The sequence below is a fragment of the Centruroides sculpturatus genome, unplaced genomic scaffold (assembly GCF_000671375.1).
Source record: "Centruroides sculpturatus isolate CEXI.00-Female unplaced genomic scaffold, Cexi_2.0 scaffold352, whole genome shotgun sequence".
NCBI lineage: Eukaryota > Metazoa > Arthropoda > Arachnida > Scorpiones > Buthidae > Centruroides > Centruroides sculpturatus.
Window position 1 is genome coordinate 192,937 of NW_019384489.1, and position 20,154 is coordinate 213,090.

At 29.3% G+C, this 20,154-nt stretch overlaps 2 protein-coding genes across 5 annotated transcripts in view; one reads left to right on the plus strand and one right to left on the minus strand.

Annotated features, from left to right (window-relative positions):
* Positions 1 to 16,857, plus strand: part of LOC111621698 (reticulon-4-interacting protein 1 homolog, mitochondrial-like) — a 25,344-nt gene extending 8,487 nt beyond the window's left edge. The window contains exons 1-10 of one of the 4 annotated variants that reach the window (XM_023363913.1): positions 238 to 252; positions 1,064 to 1,287; positions 4,613 to 4,764; positions 5,651 to 5,719; positions 6,684 to 6,808; positions 10,084 to 10,132; positions 11,498 to 11,634; positions 11,814 to 11,997; positions 12,065 to 12,157; positions 16,670 to 16,857. In XM_023363913.1, the coding sequence (XP_023219681.1) occupies positions 1,071 to 1,287; positions 4,613 to 4,764; positions 5,651 to 5,719; positions 6,684 to 6,808; positions 10,084 to 10,132; positions 11,498 to 11,634; positions 11,814 to 11,997; positions 12,065 to 12,157; positions 16,670 to 16,780 (1,137 nt within the window). In that variant the 5' untranslated portion in view covers positions 238 to 252; positions 1,064 to 1,070 and the 3' untranslated portion in view covers positions 16,781 to 16,857. Of the gene's footprint in view, positions 1 to 237; positions 253 to 329; positions 349 to 773; positions 799 to 1,063; positions 1,288 to 4,612; positions 4,765 to 5,650; positions 5,720 to 6,683; positions 6,809 to 10,083; positions 10,133 to 11,497; positions 11,635 to 11,813; positions 11,998 to 12,064; positions 12,158 to 16,669 lie in introns of those variants that run through there. The other 3 variants (XM_023363915.1, XM_023363914.1, XM_023363912.1) reach the window with 3 other exon arrangements.
* LOC111621700 (protein FAM76A-like) overlaps positions 15,163 to 20,154 on the minus strand; it is a 42,543-nt gene continuing 37,551 nt past the window's right edge. The window contains exons 10-11 of the mRNA XM_023363916.1: positions 17,561 to 17,662; positions 15,163 to 17,489 (exon numbers count right to left, since the gene is read on the minus strand). Coding sequence (XP_023219684.1) covers positions 17,403 to 17,489; positions 17,561 to 17,662 — 189 coding nt within the window. The 3' untranslated portion in view covers positions 15,163 to 17,402. The remainder of the gene's footprint in view (positions 17,490 to 17,560; positions 17,663 to 20,154) is intronic.

Below are 20,154 nucleotides of genomic sequence, written 5' to 3' on the forward strand. Positions count from 1 at the left end.
TACAGTGGTACCTCAGGATACGAAATTAATCCGTTCCGAAACTGAGATCGTATCATGAAAATGTCGTAAGGTGGATCATCTTTTCCCATACGATTACATGTAAAACCAAATAATTCGTTCCAACGCGAAAAACATATTCAAATTAAAGCCAAGTAATACATTTAAAAAAATAACTGTAGTAAGAAAAACAAATAAAAAATGCGAATTAATGTAACGTCGTATGGTGAGTTTTTGTTCGTTACATTACATACAGTATATAAAAATTATATAAATATATTTGATATTTATAGCATTTGTTTAGGATTTCAATCGTTATTTTCATATTTATTGTTTAAAATATACATTGATGTGTATTATTAATTATAAATTATTGTCACAAAATATTTACAAAAAACTTATAATATAGTTGTTAAAAGTAATGGAGTCATATATTCGCTCCATTATTTTTAACAACTACATTATTGGTGTATACAGTATATATTTTAGTACTATTGCAGCTCTGAATGAGGTGTTTGGGACCTTATCTGGTCCACCAATAGACAAATGGATAAAACCACTGAATAGGCTGGCCATATGGTTTTTCTGGATTTTCTTTGCGTTAGTAACACCTACATAGGAACCAGTTTTCCTGTAAAAGACTGCCTGGGAGGCACTTCCTGTCGGCGAGTTGCCCGTGTGCCACGTTGCCATATGTGAATAAACTTGATTTGAGCCATTGATTGTGCTCAAGGCTGGGTGGTGAACCTATGGCATGTGTGCCCAAAGTGGCAGAAGAAATCATCTGGCACGTAAAGCATTGTATGATTTTGGTGTATTGTGTTTTTTTCGATCGGCTTCTTTACATTTATTCTAATTATAGCATATATGTTTTAATTTCTTTAAATATCGTTATTCGAAATCTAAAACTTTGACATGTGCAAACATTTAAAAGATAATTATGCTCACTGGCATGTGAATCTGAAAATGTTTGCCATCCCTGTCGTAGGAGGATTCAAACCCTTCATTCAGAACTGCAGTTTTACTCATATATTTCAAATACTAAGCTATAATATTTTTGTTTCAGAATTTAAATGCTAATTTTGAGAAGGCAACTTGCATATTTGCTTTATCAGTGTAGACGTTATTGTTCTGAATCTTTCCAAACGTCTTCGTGGCAGATAAGTAGATATGGTGGGCCAGAAGAATTAAAGTTAAACATTTCCGAATTACCATATATATCTAGACCGAATGATGTCTTGGTTCAGATTCATGCGGCAAGTGTCAATCCTATTGACGTTCAAATGCTTAGTAAGTAATATAATTTAAACTCTTTTCTAATACAGTATATAATATAGAGATTTGTCACGTATACATTACTTATTATAAAATTATAATATTTTGAATGTTCAATAGTAGTGATGAAATGCTTATTTTTTTCATTTTTACATATATAAATACAGTATATATTTCAAACATTGTGATGTAGTAGATATGAGATGTGTTTAGTAATGCAGAATTCTTGCTAAATTTAGTTACGCTGTGGATCACAGCATAACTAGACTTTGCATAATGGTGTGCATTTCTTTATTAGATTGTTAACTCTCTCATTTTGCCAGTGACTGATGAAAATGTGTTCTTATTCTAATGCCAACAGCATCAGACTAGCATCAAATTTTGACCTAGGAATATATTCCAAATATAGACTCACATATATGTAAACCTACCCTTTTCTGTGGACCCAAGATCAAATCTAGGCAGTAATAAGTATTAGTTTAATATGGCATCATCATGACACACTATGGCCCAAGTTGTGATCAAATATTTTCAAATTAGAAGTTACAAAATAAAGTTGTAGGAACATGTCCAGCTATGGGTAGACCATATTTTCTTGCCAATGTTACAAATTCAATTCTAATTTTAAATCATTTGCTGATGTCCAACACTGTCAACCAATATCTCCCCTAACTCAGGAAAATTACTGTTAATTGAATGTTTTTATATTCAAAACTAATTACTTATTACGCATTTGAATTTTGCTTTGTTCTAAGAAAACATGACACTTAGCAAATCTATTATTAATATTGAGTTTTTTAACTCTTTCTGGCAAAATATATTAAAAAGTGGCCTTTTTATCAAGCCCATTGTGAGTTTTGTTAGGCTTATAATAGGACTGTCAGATGATGATGGATGAGGGCCCGACATATCTGGGATGGACCACTTCCAAAAATTCCTGGGATTTATTGATCCATTTGGATTTATTTCTGGATCCCCAGAACAGTCAGCTGGTACCTTAAGTTTAAAATATCAATTATATAGATATTAATTATGATAAAATTATATTATGATTTGAGTAAATTACTTTAAAATGTAATTTACTCAAATCATAAGCAGACAGAAATATTAGCATTTGTTAATGACATCATCCAAATAATGATAAAACTTTTTTTAAACTTTGTTTGCCTTGTAGTCACTGGAAGGGACTTTTATTCCATATTTATTATAGGTTTGGCTAGGCCCGCAATGGAATGACTGGATGCTAATGGATGGACTCCATATATCTAAATCGACTATCCATGAAAAATTCCTGAGAAATTGCTTGCCCAGATTTTGTCATGGTTTTTCCAGACTGACACCTTAACTGCCTCAGCCATCTGACTGGCAATGATAAAATCTGAAAATGTGTTTAAATCTATAGCACCAAGATAGTAATCGACTACAAATTAAATTTTCATTAATTATCAATAATGCTTATGTATTGTAAAAGATAAAATTCTAAAAAATCCAGGATAAAATATATTTTTAAGACATATTGTGAAAAATGCAAATAATAATGATTTATACAAATAAAAATATTCTTGTAGTCTTCCTTTTTTTTTATTTTTTATTTTTACCATACGGAAATTTTATGGAAAATATCCAGTCATGGAACTTTTACTTGATTTACATAGCTACAGGTGGAAAAGTAGCTTATAAGAAAAGGTCTACTCCACTGATGTTGATCATGTTTTCTGTNGCTGGGATGCGATTAAATTTAGGAAACGAGATTTAAATGGCATTTCAACTTTTTGAAGTTATTCGTTCATTACTGAAAAGTTATCAGTAGGAGAAAGACGTTTTGACGTTTTTTGTGAGCATAGCTTTCACTTGAATTTAATAAAAAATTTTATGTAGATATGTAAATTTTTCGTCTGGACGGGATTAAACGTGAAAAACAAGATTTAAATGTTTTTTCGATTATTTAAATTTATTCGTCTGTTGTATAAAAAATTATCAGTAGGGACAAGGCTTTTTGACGTTTTTTTGTGAGTATAGCTTTCACTTATATTTATAAAAAAGTTCTATGTACATTTTTAAATTTTTCGTCTGGACATGATGAAACGTAGGAAAAGAAATTTAAACGGTATTTAAACTTTATCAAGTTATTTGTTCATTACTGTAAAATTTATCAGTAGGAAATACTTTTCGACGGTTTTTATTTGTGAGTATAGCATTCACTTGAATTTAACAAAAAATTCGGTGTAAATATTTAAATTTTTCTGTGAACGCGATAAACTTCGTAAACAAAATTTAAACATTGTTTCGGTTTTCTGAAGTTATTCATTTATTACTGAGAAAATTATCAGCAGGAAAAAGACTTTTTGACCGTTTTTAATTTGTGAGTATAGCCCTCCTTTAAGTTTATAAAAAAGTTCAATGTAGATATTTAAATTTTTCGTCTGGACGCGATCAACCTTAAAGAACAAGATTTAAACGGTATTTAGTTTTTTTAAAGTTATTTGTTTATTACTGAAAAAATTATCAGTAGCGATGAGGTTTATTGACGTTTGTTTGTGTTTGTATGGTTTTCATATAAATGTATTAAAAAATTCTATGTGGTTATTTAAATTTTTCGTCTGGATGCGATGAAACGTCGTAAAATACGTTAAACATTGTTTCGAATGATTGAAGTTATTCTTTAATTACTGAAAAAATTGTCAGTATGAAAAAGTTTTTTTGACATTTTTTCTTTGTCAGTATCGACTTTATAATAACTTACCAAAATATTTAATGAAGTTTTAGATTTGTCTGGACGCGATCAAACGTCGAAACCTGGTTTAAACGGTGTTCCGATTTTTTGAGATTATTCTTCAATTACTAAAAAAGTTATCAGTAGAAAAAATATTTTTTACTTTTTTTTATTTGTGAGTATAGCCTTCACTTAAGTTTACCAAAAANAAATTAAAGCCAAGTAATACATTTAAAAAAATAACTGTAGTAAGAAAAACAAATAAAAAATGCGAATTAATGTAACGTCGTATGGTGAGTTTTTGTTCGTATTGTGGAGCAAAAATATGTTCGAATTTCATGTCGTATCCTGAAAATTTCGTATGCTGGGGCATTCGTAACCTGAGGTACCACTGTATTTTTATTTGTATAGGTCTTTATTATTTTTATTTTTTACAATATGCCATAAAATGTTTATATAATTAGTGTTTTACGACAAAAAAATTGATTAAGTAAAGCCATTTTGTGTATTGTTAAGTGTTTTTCTATTGAAGATAAATACACAGGTATTATACATGTAAAAGTTTAATTTAGATTATTTCTAAATTTTATAATAGTGTATTAATTTGAAAAATTTTTCTTTTTATAGATGGATATGGCTCTCAAGCGATTGCCATTTTACGTAAAATAAATAACTGTTCATTTGACGTACCAGAATTTCCTATTACATTGGGTCGAGATTTTTCTGGTGTTGTTATAGATGTTGGACAGACTGTTAAGAAATTAAAGCGTGGAGATCAAGTATGTCATTTAAAATTAAAATATTGTAGCCTATAAAATGTAAACTTTTCACAAATGCAAATTGGATGCATATTTCATTTAGTTTAAGAAACCTTTTAGAGTTTTTATTTCAAATTTCTAAAAATACAGGACCTTCTAAAAGAATTCTATCATTTTAAATTATTATAATTATGTTAATTATTATTTGAGAACATTAAAACATTAGAAAACGGTCAGTTTACATTACAAAGTTTCACATTTGCCCATTACACTTTCTCAATGTGCATCTTGTATTACATGGCACACATCAAACCAATATGCAAATTCTTCCTGTGCTTACTATGGCATATCTGTTGTCACTCCTCTCGCAGCAGTCTCAATTCTACAGCTTCTGCAGATTACTTATGTTTCACAATGACAAATGGTTCTGACTTTGTGAACTGCAGAACACAAAATGCATTCTCTGTTGCAGAGTTTTCATTTTTGTTTATGGCACTTCCTAAAGGACAACAAGATGTTTGAATGCAGATGGGAGATGAAACTCTGACAATTACTCTATCGATTGGTATATGTTGTGTACTTCTCAGATAATAATTAACATAATTACAGTAATTCAAAATGGTAGCATTTATTTTGGAAGATCTTGTATTTAACATTTTAAAATGTAGAATAACAAAAAGTTTGGTTGGCTACAAAAAGATATCTCATGAAGCATGAAGAATCAACACTGCTGTTAATTAGAATTAATATTTTTATCTGTAAATTTTCGTCTGATGGAGATTATTTTTAAATAAATAAATGGTGGTCCCTTTTGGACAGACAGTCTTCAATTTTATTTAGAATTAATATATCAAAATTTTCCTACTGATAAATTCAAAATATTAACCATGCATTAATATTATTACAGGTGTGGGGTGCTACAGGACCAGAAAAAATAGGAAGTCATGCAAAGCACATTCTTATTGATTCTTCAAATGTATGTTTGCAAATATTTGAAAATTATTAATATTGAATTTATCTAATACATATTTAATTTACCCGATANTTTTTCGTATGGACGCGATCAAACGTTAAGAACGAGATTTAAATGATATTTCGATTTTTTGAAGTTATTCGTGTACTGCAAAAAAATTATTAGTAGGGAAAAAAATTTTTTACGTTTTTGTATTTGTGAGTATAACCTCTACTTAAATTTAACAAAAATTATATGTAGATATTTAAATTTGTCGTCTGGACGTGACCAAACGTAGGAAACGAGATTTAAACGGTATTTCAACTTTCTCGAGTTATCTTTTCATTACTGAAAACATTTTCAGTACGGATAATCCTTATTGCTGTTTTTTATTTGATAGTATAGCCTTGATATAAATGTATTAAAGAATTATATATAGTTAATTAAATTTTCGTCTGGTCGCGATCAAACGTAGTAAACAATGCTGAAACGTTGTTTCGATTTTTCAGTTATTCTTCTATTACTGACAAAAATTGTTAGTAGGGAAAACACCATTTGACCTTTTTTAATTTGTGAGTATAGCATAAGCATACACTTAAATTTACCAAAAAAGTTCTATGTAGATATTTATATTTTTCGTCTGGACGTGATTAAACCTAGGAATCGAGATTTTAACAGTATTTCGATTTTTTAAAGTTATTCGTTTATTACTGTAAAATTATCAGTAGCGATAAGTTTTATTGACTTTTTCTTATTTGTTACTATAGTTTTCATATATATTTATTAAAAAATGTTATGTAGTTATTTGAATTTTTCGTCTGNCCATGCATTAATATTATTACAGGTGTGGGGTGCTACAGGACCAGAAAAAATAGGAAGTCATGCAAAGCACATTCTTATTGATTCTTCAAATGTATGTTTGCAAATATTTGAAAATTATTAATATTGAATTTATCTAATACATATTTAATTTACCCGATAATTTTAGATATCGCTCAAACCAACATCGATCGATCACGTCCAGGCTGCATCATTGCCTTATGCTGCATTAACATCTTGGAGTGCCTTATGTTGGTTTGGGGGACTATCAAAATCATCTGCTTGGAATTCTAGGTATTGAAGTTTTGCTAATTAAAAGCTTACAAATTGTTTCATATATCTCAGCTGGCCAATGCATATTACTCGATTGGGGCTCTGGTTGGGACACCATCTGGCTGTCTCAGTGTGGGTGGCTGAACACATAATGGGCTTACTAAACCTTAGTACCCACAATGCAGAAAGATTTAATGTATATAATATATATATACAGTGGGTAATCGGTTAACGAACATAATCCGTTCCAAGACTTTGTTCGCTATCCGAATTGTTCGTTAACCGATTATCGATTTACCATAGGTTTCTATGGGAATTTGATTAACCCATTCTGGAGACTCCAAAAAATAAAAAATATATACTTTTTTACTATGTTTATTCATATGTAATAATAAAAATACATATATACACAGTCTTGCATTTTATTAGTCATGTTTTTTCCGTTTGTGGGGGTTAAAGAATCTGTCCAATGTCAATTGCTTTTCTGTCTTCATGATTTTTCAGCAGTAATTAATAGCATTGTAATTGTAGAGATCCCTAGGCCTATTGGCCTCAACCTGGTTTGGATGCCATTTTAAGACCGTTGTTCTGACTTCCTCCAAAAAATCTTTAATAGCAGATATTGGCATAAATCTGCATTTTCAGAAGAAAACGTAAAAGAATTGTTTCTGTCAGAAATATAAAAGGCTGGAATTACAAGAGAGAGTTTCAAAGTTTGGGGGAATACGATCCAATCAGTATATACTGGGTAGAACTTTGATGTCGACGTCTCCTGCGCTCCAAAAAGTTTTGAATTGTTGCCTGAAGAGAAAGGAAGACCAATCGATATTCGTTATTTTATGTCGCTTCTTCTTGTGTTTGTTTAGTGAAGTGTTCGTTGTCCGATCATAAAAATCTTCCGCGAAAGTGTTCATTATCTGATTTGTTCGTTAACCAATCACCAACTGTATTTATTTATTTAGAGAAAAAAATAATAACTATAATTAAAATTATCAATAAGTTTATTACTAACTGAAATATTTTCAACTTNATGCGATCTGTTTCTTCTGGTTCCATATTCATTTCTGAATGTAGGACTAGTATTATAATAATCTCAATTGTGCTTCACGTGTTAGTTCTGCTTTCTTATTATTCCATTCACATATATTACCTAACCAACTTTTCCTTCTCCTTCCTGGGCTTTTCTTTCCACAGATTTTTCCCTCTAAAATATTTCTCAAAATTTCATATTTACTTCCTCGGATGATGTGGCCAAAATACCCCATCTTTCTTCATTTAACTGTATTTAAAACTTCTTTTTCTTTCCCCATTCTTTTCAAAACTTCCTCATTTGTTATTCTATCTGTCCAAGATATTTTTAAAATTCTTCTATATAACCACATTTCGAATGCTTCAAGTTTGTTTAACGTATTATTATCTAAGGTCCACGTTTCTACTCCATAAAACAAAACTGACATCACATAGCACCTTAACATTCTAATTTTAAGATGTAAATTAAAAACATTGCATTTAAAAAATGTCTGCATTCTGATAAAAGTACCCCTCGCATTTTCTATTCTAGATTTAATTTCTTTAATGCATCTGCCATCTTCCTGTATGATAGTCCCCAAATACTTAATTGATGAAACTGTATCAATTGTTCTGTTTTGTATCTGCAACGTTACATTATCTATATTTTTCTTGCATGAAATAAGTAGCTTTGTTTTCTTATAATTCATCTGAATTTCATATAATTTACTTATTGAATTAATCTTTTCCATTAGTATTGTCAAATCATTCATATTTTCTGCTAAAACCACTGTATCGTCAGCGTAACGTATATTATTTACATTCATCCCATTTATTACAATCCCAATGTGTTCCATAACTTCTAAAGCTACTTTAAAAATTTCATCTGAATAAATATTAAAAAGTAAAGGTGGTAAAATATATCCTTGCCTTACTCCGCTTTTTAATTCTATTTATTCAGATAATTCAGAATCAATTAAAATGTTGGCCTTCTGTTCCCAGAAAAGATTTGTTATAATTTGCAATACATTTCTATGAATTCCTTTCTTCCTAAGTATATCTATTAATTTTTCATGCAAAATTCTATCAAATGTTTTTCGTAGTCTATAAAACAGGCGTATATATCCTTGTTAACCTCTAAACTTCTTTCTACCAGAACTCTATAAGCAAAAAGAGCTTCTCTTGTTCCACAAGATTTTCTAAACCCAAACTGTGTGTTGCTTAAATCTTCTTCACATTTTTTATATATTCTTGTATGAATTATTCTTAAGAAAATTTTTAAAATGTGACTCATCAGGCTTATAGTTCTATAATCACCACACTTTTTTACATTATCTTTTTTGGGAATTGCTATGAACGTAGACATTAAAAGATCTTGAGGAATTACACNGTTAACCAATCACCAACTGTATTTATTTATTTAGAGAAAAAAATAATAACTATAATTAAAATTATCAATAAGTTTATTACTAACTGAAATATTTTCAACTTAATTTTACATCTTCATCAGTATGGAACATATTGATATATTTAAATGGAATAGAACAAATCCTACATATTTAATATTCTGGTGGATTTGAATTGTAAATCATAAAAGCATTAAATACTTTTATGGTTTGAATATATGATAATATTAAATTTGTAAAGATTTGTTTTATTCCATTTAAATATGTATTTTTATGCTAAACTTATATTGAAGATGTTCCAGTAAGTAATAAATTTATTGGTAAACCTAATTATAGCACTGACTTTTCTTCTCTCTTATATGGTGGTACCAAGATTTGTGGATTTTGTCAATAACATCTTTAAGAAAATTAAGAATTTAATATAATTTTATGCAGTTACAGTATTAAGGTATTAATATAAATTTTTTATTTTTATTATACCTTTTTACACTGTCAACACTACAGGGATTATTTTTCATACCTATTATGACTTTGGCTTGGCCCACAATATGGCATTTGGTCAATGAACAATGGAGGATTTATATATGTGGATGAAAAAAACCATAAGAAATTTGTCTACACTTGAACTCTGGGCCGTCGGAGTAGCAGGTCGATACTTTTATCACATTGGCTATCTCAATGTAAAAGAACAAATTAAATTCTATATTATTTCACTGTAAATTTTGAATACGGTGTTTGTAAATTTTTATCATTTACTTCTCAGAAGTTCTAAGTTTTCTAATAGTTTGAATTTACATATTATATACTATACACATTACGATATATAAATATATCACATGATATATTTATCATTTGTGCTAAATCTGAAATGTACTCTTTCAGAGTTCTAGTGTTAGGAGGTTCTGGAGGTGTTGGAAGTTTTTCAATACAGGTAAGTTTTAAATAAAATTTATTAGAATAAAATCAAAATATGCTAAATTACTAAAAATTATCTCAAATTTTTAAATATTAGAGGACCGAATTATATAAATTAGTAAAATAATTTATACAACTACAAATGAAAGGCTGAGCACAATGGTGGTCTTTTTTTTTTTTTTTTTTTTTAAGTTGAGATATTGTACTATAAAAGTGGTGTATATTAGTTTTACATATTTCAATGTTATATTTTGTTTCCACCAATACTTAATTGTAATCTTAGTAATATTTCATACTACTTAGAGACAGTTAACTTAATGTCTTTCCCTGTACATCATACTTTTCATGTTAACAATACAATCTTCTAACTCTGTTCATGAGAAAATTTTTGAATTGAATTAATACAAACTTCTGGTTTGGACCAGAAGTTTATATATAGTTAATCAAAGCCTCCTGGTCTTGACTTTCATCTAACTTATCTCACTCACTCTGTTCTTTAGATTAAGAAAGGAGAGATGGACAGACACCAGTAGGAATTTATAAGTCTACAATTTTTGAATATTACAGCTCAATATAAATTCTGGTTATTTGACCCTGATGACACACAAATGCTACCACTGTTAAACCAACTTCTGTAATTTTATCTAATGCTTGAAAAAGTTTTCTATTTTTAATATAGTAACTGGAGTGTTATTACAAGCAAAAAATCCTATGGGCTACCTCCAATGCCGAATAAATCCATGAATCATGACAACTAACGTAGGTGTGGATAGTTTGTCAATGTAATTATAACGGTTAGAAAAGAGATTTTTTTGACCCAACTGATTCAATTCTGGTTCCTCACAGTGGTAGGTTGATGCCATTCAGCTGACACTGCCAATCAAATAAACTAGGACCAATTGTGTTAAAATTTTCACTTTGCATTCAAATCTTAACATCTGGAATGTGTGTTCAAATCTCATAAAGAGCATTTTAATCTTTAAAAGCATTATTTGAAGCATTTCTTATTTTTGAATTGTTTTGATATAGTATTCTTTTTAGCTTCTTTAAATTAAATTAAAGGATAAGATTCTAGATACCCTCCATTAAAGTCCACTAGTAGCCAAGTGGATAAAACCATTGACCATTGGTAGTTAGATGGTTGCAGGTTGGTGCCATAATAGTCAGTTGAAATTTTCTGGGTTTTCTTCATGATCTAATGCCTAAATAAAGACCACTTTCCCATAGCAAGTTCTCTTGGAAGGTGTCTGTCTCCCTTGGCAGATCCCATCAAACTAAACCATCAATAATAGAGTTGCACTAGATTAACATAAGCTTAGATTATATAAAAAACAAATAAGACATAATAAATAAAAATGATTCATTATTTTATTAATTTCAGTTATTAAAGGCATGGAATGCAGAAGTTACAGTAACTTGCAGTACGGACGCTGTCGAAATGCTTGAAAATCTGGGAGCGGATTGTGTTTTAGATTACAGATCACAAGACATTAAAACTCATTTAAGTCAAATGGATGGGTAAAAAGAATTAGACTTGTTTAAAAAGTTTCAAAATACAGTTGAACTTCAGAGGTTTGACTTTATATAAATCATGCTAAAGTATAGCATAATTTATATAACTTGCATGTATTCTTCCAAATTCTTAAAATGTTCTTAACTTAATCAAAAATTTGTAAATTGTGTATTTATTATTTTAGATTTGACTTTATTTTGGACTGTGTTGGTGGTGAAAGTAAAAATTTTGCATTAAACTTGCTCAAAAAGTGGAAAAATTGTAAATATGTGACACTGGTCTCTCCTCTCTTAAATTATACGGATAAATATGGAGTAATTGCTGGTTCATTATTTTCTTTAGGAGAAGCTGCTTTAGATACAATTCAAGTAAGATAATATCAAAGTTTTATTTTTAATTTGCCCTTACAAAATTTAAATGAATTAAATTTTCTAGGGTGGACAGAATGGTCAAGCCGTTAGATGGGCATATTTTTGTCCGAGTGGCGAAACTTTAAGTACCATTAAAACTATGGTAGATGATGGAAAGGTAATCTTCCTTATTATTATTATTATTTTAATAAAATATGATAGAAATAGAAAAACTCACACTTAACTCCCTTCTATGGACTAAAGCTCATGGTTCACACTATTGAGATTTAGGTCATGACATCATCACAAGCAGTTAGAAAACCACAAATTACTGAAATTTTGGTGTGTGAACTGCCATACTGCTTCTCATGTAGGAATGAAACATTTAAAAAGTGCTACTGCAATACTGTGGATCAGCCTTATGACAGCAGTTTTCTAGTAATGTGGAAACTAATTTTGTTTCCCTTCTTTTTCTGTTTAATTCTAGTTCCACAATACTAGAATATCAAGCAGAATTAGGCTAAGTTAATAGTAGCACCATTGTGTTAAATCATATACATGTAGATACAAAACAGATCATCCATGTTAGTTTGCAAGTTTTACTTGCAAAAAACATCAAATATTTTCCTTATCCTCATTCCAAATGTTTCTAAAAATATTGAGACCTTATGTTAGGCATTGTATCTATAATATTAGATTTGAGTAAGCATTTTTTACTAACTTATACAAAATAAAACATCAAAACATAACAATGGTAACATCTCACTTTTCCATTTTCTGGTGATGTGGAACCAGCCTTTTTATCAAGTTCTGCAGCTGCCAAGATTATCTGTTTTTCCCTACAGCTGATTGCAAATAAGTTTTCACTAGTTTTACCTTGCCAAAACAGTAATTGCTGTGTTTTTAATATTTCAATTGGTGAATAACAAATATTTACAAATACATCATAGAAACTGATTCAAAACTTTTTGATTTCTGCACAAAATCCAGTTACTTTGATATTCTTATATATTTTGTTCCTAAACTGGCAGCTCTATTCCTGGTCTTCCATTGACATACTTTGGATAGATATTTTTTTTTAATGATTTTTAAGCAGAATATCATTTTCAGCATTAATGCCAATTTAGATGTATGTGCTAAAAATTTCTAATCAAGCAGTTGCATTGCAGAAAAGTTTCTAATTTAGAAGAAGTAAGTGACAAAGTTGAAACTTTTCTGCAATGCATTTGCACATTTTTTTCTTCTTTTACCATTTAATTCTGGCATTAATGCCCACTGTTTTGAAAAAGTGGGAGCTTCTTTTATGATATCATCTATAGACTTGAATCACTGGCTTGACTAAGAATCAAACTTCAATTTTTTTAAACAAAAAACTTTTATGTGTAATATTTAAATTCAGTTTGGTGATTTAAACATTAAAAAAATTCCATGCACAATTAAACATTTTTACATATCAAGATGGATTACTCATCCACCTTGATATGTAAAAAGGTTAACTCAGACTTGTTACTGAGCTGTTTTAAAAGGACAAAATAGAAGAAACTATAAAAATCTTCATAATTTGCAATTATTATAAGATCTTTTATGTTCATACTTCTAACATAAAAGTTGCAACCAATCTGATTATTGAGAATTTAGAACAAGTGTATGGGGAAACATTCAAATGTAATTGTATTGAAGGGAGTGTTTCTCAATTTCTTGTCTAATATTCAGAATAATTTTATTGATCCATCTTTGACAGGTCCTTTCAATCCAACAATAATTTAATTTGATCTGTTTTTTACTGCTACTGGAAGGCTGCGGTAAAAAATTAAAGGTAAACTTTATATCAAATTCCCTAAATTTAAAAGGCTGCAAAAAATTGCTGTACTTAATTTACTCCTTTTTGTGTTATTGCATTTGTTACTTCATTGTTGTATGAGGGTTGGAAATCATTCTTAACATTATTTATTTACATTAATACTGGTAATAAAACCTTGTTTTTGATGTCCAAGACTTTCAGTGATTCTCTAGAATGCTAAATTGAATGTACAGTACCATATTTTACTATATATAAGATGCAACTTTTATCCAAAAACAAGGCTTAAAAAACATTAATAAAATTGCAGTGTAGGGTTTTTTGGTGTGAAGTTGCAATCTCCTATAGAATAATGAATTCTCACAGCCTTCAGTAGGTTATAAGTAACTTCTACATAGCCCAACATTGAATAAAATTATTGTATGTTTAATGAACAATTGTTTATTGTGACATTGTCATGATTAAAAATTGAAGCTCTGCATATTTTAATTTAAAATATACTCTCTCTGCCTCAAATTAGTAGTGTCTTGCCCCTGTATGTCATACTTTTCCATTAGCAATAGATCATCTATCTAACACTTTTCAGGGGAAAATTTTTGAATTGAAACAATTGATTTCCAGTTTGAAAATAGTTACTCAGAGCCTCCTGCCCCTAATCTTTCCATATCTGGTCTTGTCTTTCATTTAACTCCATTTCAGATTAAGGAGCAACTAGACCAAAAGGAATTAAACATATCCAATATATCTAGTAGTATTTCTGTACAAAAGGAATGAAATGATAAAATACCTATGTTATCGAGACTAATCAGAAAATTAAAATTATGTAAGGCATAGCATAGTTTCCACTTCACTCAGTGATAATAGGATCATCCAAGAGGAACATTACCAAAACTTAAATCAATATAAATTACTATATTTGGTCCAGTGAAATACTCTTGCAAATAATTCAACCAATCTGAGGAAATATAGCATTTTCACATGGTTTCTTAATTCGAAATTTATTAACTAGTCACCAAAAATCATTATTTTGAAGATTAAAAATACTAGTCTTGTATGACTCCCAACTTTTTGTGGAATGACAAGTGATTGATATCTAAAAGAATCAAGGTGTTTTCTCATATCCGAGTTGCTACACTACCATCTGATTTTTGTTATCGAATTTTATTTGGTAAGTTTCACCATGTTAACATTATATAAATTCTTTGTTCATGTATCAAACTTAAAGAGGTGTTAAACAACAATGCTATTTTATTATTTGATATAATGGGTATTTTTAAATAAAACTGAAGACAGTCTGCCCAAAAGGGACCACCATTTATTATTTCTGTGTTCCAGAATTCATGTTGCCAAGAATGTGTATTGTCTGGAACACAGAAATAATAAATGGTGGTCCCTTTTGGGCAGACTGTCTTAAATTTTATTTAAAAATAATCTCCATCCGACAAAAATTTACAGATAATGGGTATTATTAGAAAGATTGATAATGGGAATTTGTCTGGAATTTTTTTCAAATTGCAGCCCAATTAAACCATTATTAACTACAGCTAAACCTAAACAGCTTTTTGCATGTATTTACATTAATTAACAAATAAAATATTCAAACTATATTTCTTTCCCTGATAAATAAATGTGCATACTAACTTTTTAAAATCAGAATACAATGAAATATTCACAGCCAAAAATATAAGATAAATATAGTAATCATTTTTTTCTCTAAGCTAAATTTTCTATGGCACATAAGATGCACCTATTTCAGCATAAATAATAAAAATGGCAGTAAATCACACCTAAAATTACTCTCTCAGTAAGAATACCTTGAGCATCAACAACTGCTCCAGTTTGTGATTTTTGCAATCCTCTAACCTATGTAAATGCTTCGTCATGAAAATTCTCTTGTATTAGTAATGTTTGTTGCAATTTAGTTGGTACACAACCAAGACAAATATAAATTCAGAATGCCAAATGCCTTATTATAGGTTTCTTCATTTGAAATGTTTTTGGCAATTACGCAAATTCTTGTCTTACTGTGGAATATGGACCAGATCAGGGGATGTGGTTTTGTCACTAATTGAAGGTGATGACTCAAGATTATTAAAATCAATAAAAAAGAAATGACCAAAATTATTTTATCAACTCTTAATTTTCTATATAGTCCCACATCTCAAACATTTCATTCAAATGTTTGGCATGTATTTGTTTCTCTATTTGTTAAAGAATGAAAAATTAGATACTTTATCAGTAACAGAACTAGTACTTGCTACTAGTTAAACTTGACAATTTTTTGGATATTTGAGTTTTTCTTTTTGTACAAAATGTTCAATAAACCAAAACAGAGCATTCTTTTTTTGCTAAAATTTAATATCATTATTACCTAAGTTTAAAATTATACTTATTACAGTTAGCATGCTACAAACTATTGTTATTTTGATGCCGTGTACTCTTACTTTTAATGCTTGAATATATATTCATTTACATGTATATAATTTTAGTTTATAAATTTTGGCACCATTCAACTGCTTGGAGCAAATGACCAAATATCTAGGACATGCCATCCAGAATGGCAGGCTGATGCTTTTACTGCCTTGGCTGTAATACTCAATAAGGAACATCTATATTCTCTGAAACACTACAGAAAGATGGCAGTAATTATGAAATATTCCCAAATTGTTCTAAAATTAATGCAGAATATTTTAATAGAAAGACAAACAACAATAAAGCATTTAAACTTTTATTAAAGATTTAAAAATTCATAAAATGATTCAAAGCACAGAAAAATTATATATTCTGCTTCAATTTTAGTTAGTTGTTATTGTATAAATTAATTCTTTTGAGCATAAATAACACTATAATTGTTGTTTACAACCTTTAAATATCTTAAATAATTTTTTCCAGATTAGTCCTGTTGTGGAACAAGTTTTTCCGTACGAAGACACTCCCGAAGCCTATAGAAAAGTGTTGGCAGGCCATGCGAGAGGAAAAACAGTTATCCGAGTAGAGGATTAAAATCAACAGTTATAAATAGAGTTATCTGATAATTAGACTTTTTTTTTGTGAAATAAACAAAATTTCTTAATGACAAATTGTTTATGATTCTTTACTTGTTTTCTTTTTACTAAAATTAAAACAATTCAGAGATTGTCACACAATTTTTTTTATTTTTTATAAAACATTTATCTGAATTATCTACAGATGATTATGATTAATATGAATCCAAATGTAAAATGTTTGTAATTCGATAAAATGCAAGACTTCCTTTAAAATGTGCAAAGTTTCTTCAAATGATGTAACATGATAAATGCTTTAGTGCAGTAAAACAATAGTTTTAAATACCTTCACCGGGATATAAAATGACAGACTATTAAAAAAGCTATCTACGGGCAAATTAGCAACTAGATTAAAAACATTTTGTCAAAGATAATTATTATAATAACTGTTTAGTAATATACAAGAATATTACTAGAAATACTTAAAAATATCTAGACTTCATAAAAACAAACATAATATTAAACTATATTCTTGTTGTCACAACACTTACAAAAATACATAGTCACAAGCATTCAAGTAAATAATAGATAAGGAGATCTTAAACTAGTTTCTTAATTACAGGCTTATATATATTTTAATGTTATGTAGTTGAAGGGCTGTCTGCATTAACTTTTTTATTAGCCTTTGATAGAGTTGCTACTTGTTTCTGAAGAGTACGTGTTTTGATCTGAAAATGAGAGAATTTTGTCTTAATTTTTGAAACAATGCCATATTTTAAATTAATAATTTAATACTCACCTGTAGTTCCTCAAGCTGTTCACTATGCTGTTTCTGAATTGTCTGTATTTTTAATCTTAGCTCTTTTTCAATTCCAGAATGTTGTGCTTTTAGCTCTGCCATCTGAAAGAACAATTTTCAAATAAATTCTAATTATAGGGAGGAAGCTAAAATATTAACTTACTTTAAACAATAATATTTCATCATTACAATATTTTAGGCCAGGGGTGGCCAACACGAGGCCCGCGGGCCGCATGCGGCCCGCCTGGAGTCATGTTGCGGCCCGTGGAGCTAGGGCAAATGAACGTAAATGTTAACTTTATTGTACATATCACCAAAAGAACATTACGTCATGAGTTATTCCTATTATGTATTTTTAAATTATAGCTAACAGAAATTTGAAATATCTCTTATTTTGGAAAAATTCATAGATTTTTAGCTATTTCAAATATCCCGCTATTTGACACTCAAGGTTACTTAGTTTTTTGTCCGACGCTAGGTGTTGATAAAATTTAATATGAGACCTCAGCTATATATGTTTTGTGGTCTTCGGCGTTTTCGGGAAGCTCACAATGCTATCGGGCTCATACTCATAACTACTTTCAGTCCAGCTTGACAAAGTTCCGTGTTATTCTGTAGTTTCGTTTTATTATCGCCAATGCATCTGGAGAGATTTTGCAATCGACGTTAAAATACATATTTAGCATATTTTATAATTACAGTTCAAACTACTTTAACCAAGTAGCCTGTCTACCATATCGATTCTATAAGTAAGTAAACCCTGAAACGTTGGAGAAATTTCGTCAAGTTGGTTTGGAAGAGTTCTGTGAAACGTATTTGGACAAGGATAAATATCCTGAGTTTTACAAATATGCTCTGTCGATGGTTTCGCTATGTGGAAACACTTATGCGTGTGAACAGCTTTTTAGTCGCATGAAGTACATCAAATCACAAGTGAGATCGAATTACTGATGTTCATTTGGAAAACTGTTTGCGTGTAGCGACATCATCAGTGGAGATCAATTTTGATGCACTTAGTTCTGTAAAACAAAGTCAGATATCTCACTTTTAAATATTTTTAAATTGTCTAATAAATATGTTTGATTCTCGGTTATGTTTTATTTTCTTCAAAAAAATAAATACTGTATACCTATTTTTTGTGTTTTTTTACATTAAACCAGGCAAGTGTTTGACCACGATCTCACCTACTGGGAAGTGACGATGTGGTTGAAGCTGTAGCACGCTTGCTTGTTTACTTTAATTAACAAAAAAAAAATAGGTGCGTGGCCCGGCAGGAAATATTATTTCTGAAATTTGGCCCGCCTTCTGAAAAGGTTGGCCACCCCTGTTTTAGGCAAATGTATTCTATTGAATTGTATAATTTTAAATTTAAATTATAATTTTAAAACCACAATAAGGTAGCAACAACTATTTGCACAAATTTGTCAATATTTTAATTACTCTTAATACAAATTAAACTCATTTAAGTAAATTCTATGATGTAATAAAGTATATTAGTTTGCATCATTTAATTTTTAAGTTTATCCCTCTGATAATTATTGAAATAATCAAATAAAATTCTCACTGCAAAGATATTTTGATTTGAAGATTTAGAAGCTGACAAAGAAATGAATGAAAATGATATAGATCAAACTGAAAAACATAAGATTATAAAAATAGAAATGTCTTTTCTGCAAATGAAATAAGTTTGGCAGTTTACATGCTCTAGATTTGTTTTTAAAAATCTAAGAGTTTATTAATTCTCAATTGAATTAAAAATTATAATTAAGCAGAGCAATAAAAGCAAAAACAGTTTTGTTACTTGCATATTAATACATGATTTCAACATTCAACAAGTAGCAAATGTGAACAGTTATAAGAACAAGTAAACAAAAACTAAAAATATGATTTAATAACACTAACAAAAAATTAAGACTTAAAAAAGTGTTATCTGAATTCTTTCTAAGACCCTATAATAATTTTCTTTGGACAAGGATTTACATAAGAGATAATAGTTTACATGGAAAATACTAGACTCGTTAGAAATTTCTATTTGTAAGATTTGTACATGGAATATCTATACAAAACTTTTGCATGCAATAACAAAAGCTCCATCGCTTATAAATTTTAAAACAGCAAAATCTATGATAGAATCCAAAAGGCATTGATCTCTTATTACATATTGAAATGACTTCTGCTTGATCTTTAGTTATCTGCAATTGTTTTTAAAATCATATACACAAAATCCAGCAATAAGTTGCTTAACTTTCTCAGTAACATTTAAAACTACATGTGGCACCATCTGTTATAAAAAGTTTTAATAAAATATATTTTTAATTATTATAAAATGCAAAAAGTTTAATTTTGATGGTAAGGATGAGTTTTTTTAAAATTGTAGATGCTAATAATGAGTAAAATCATCATTAGTCCAACCCTACTTGAGATTTGACACAACTCTCCTCTATCTCCATCCCTTACCACTAAAATTTAATAGAATCAATACCCTTAATACACAAAATTTCAGAAAAATTTTTTGATGAAAAGCACTGGAGTTCTTCAAAGAGGGTGAACACCCTCTTTGAAGAATGATGAAAAGCATGATGAAATATGATGAA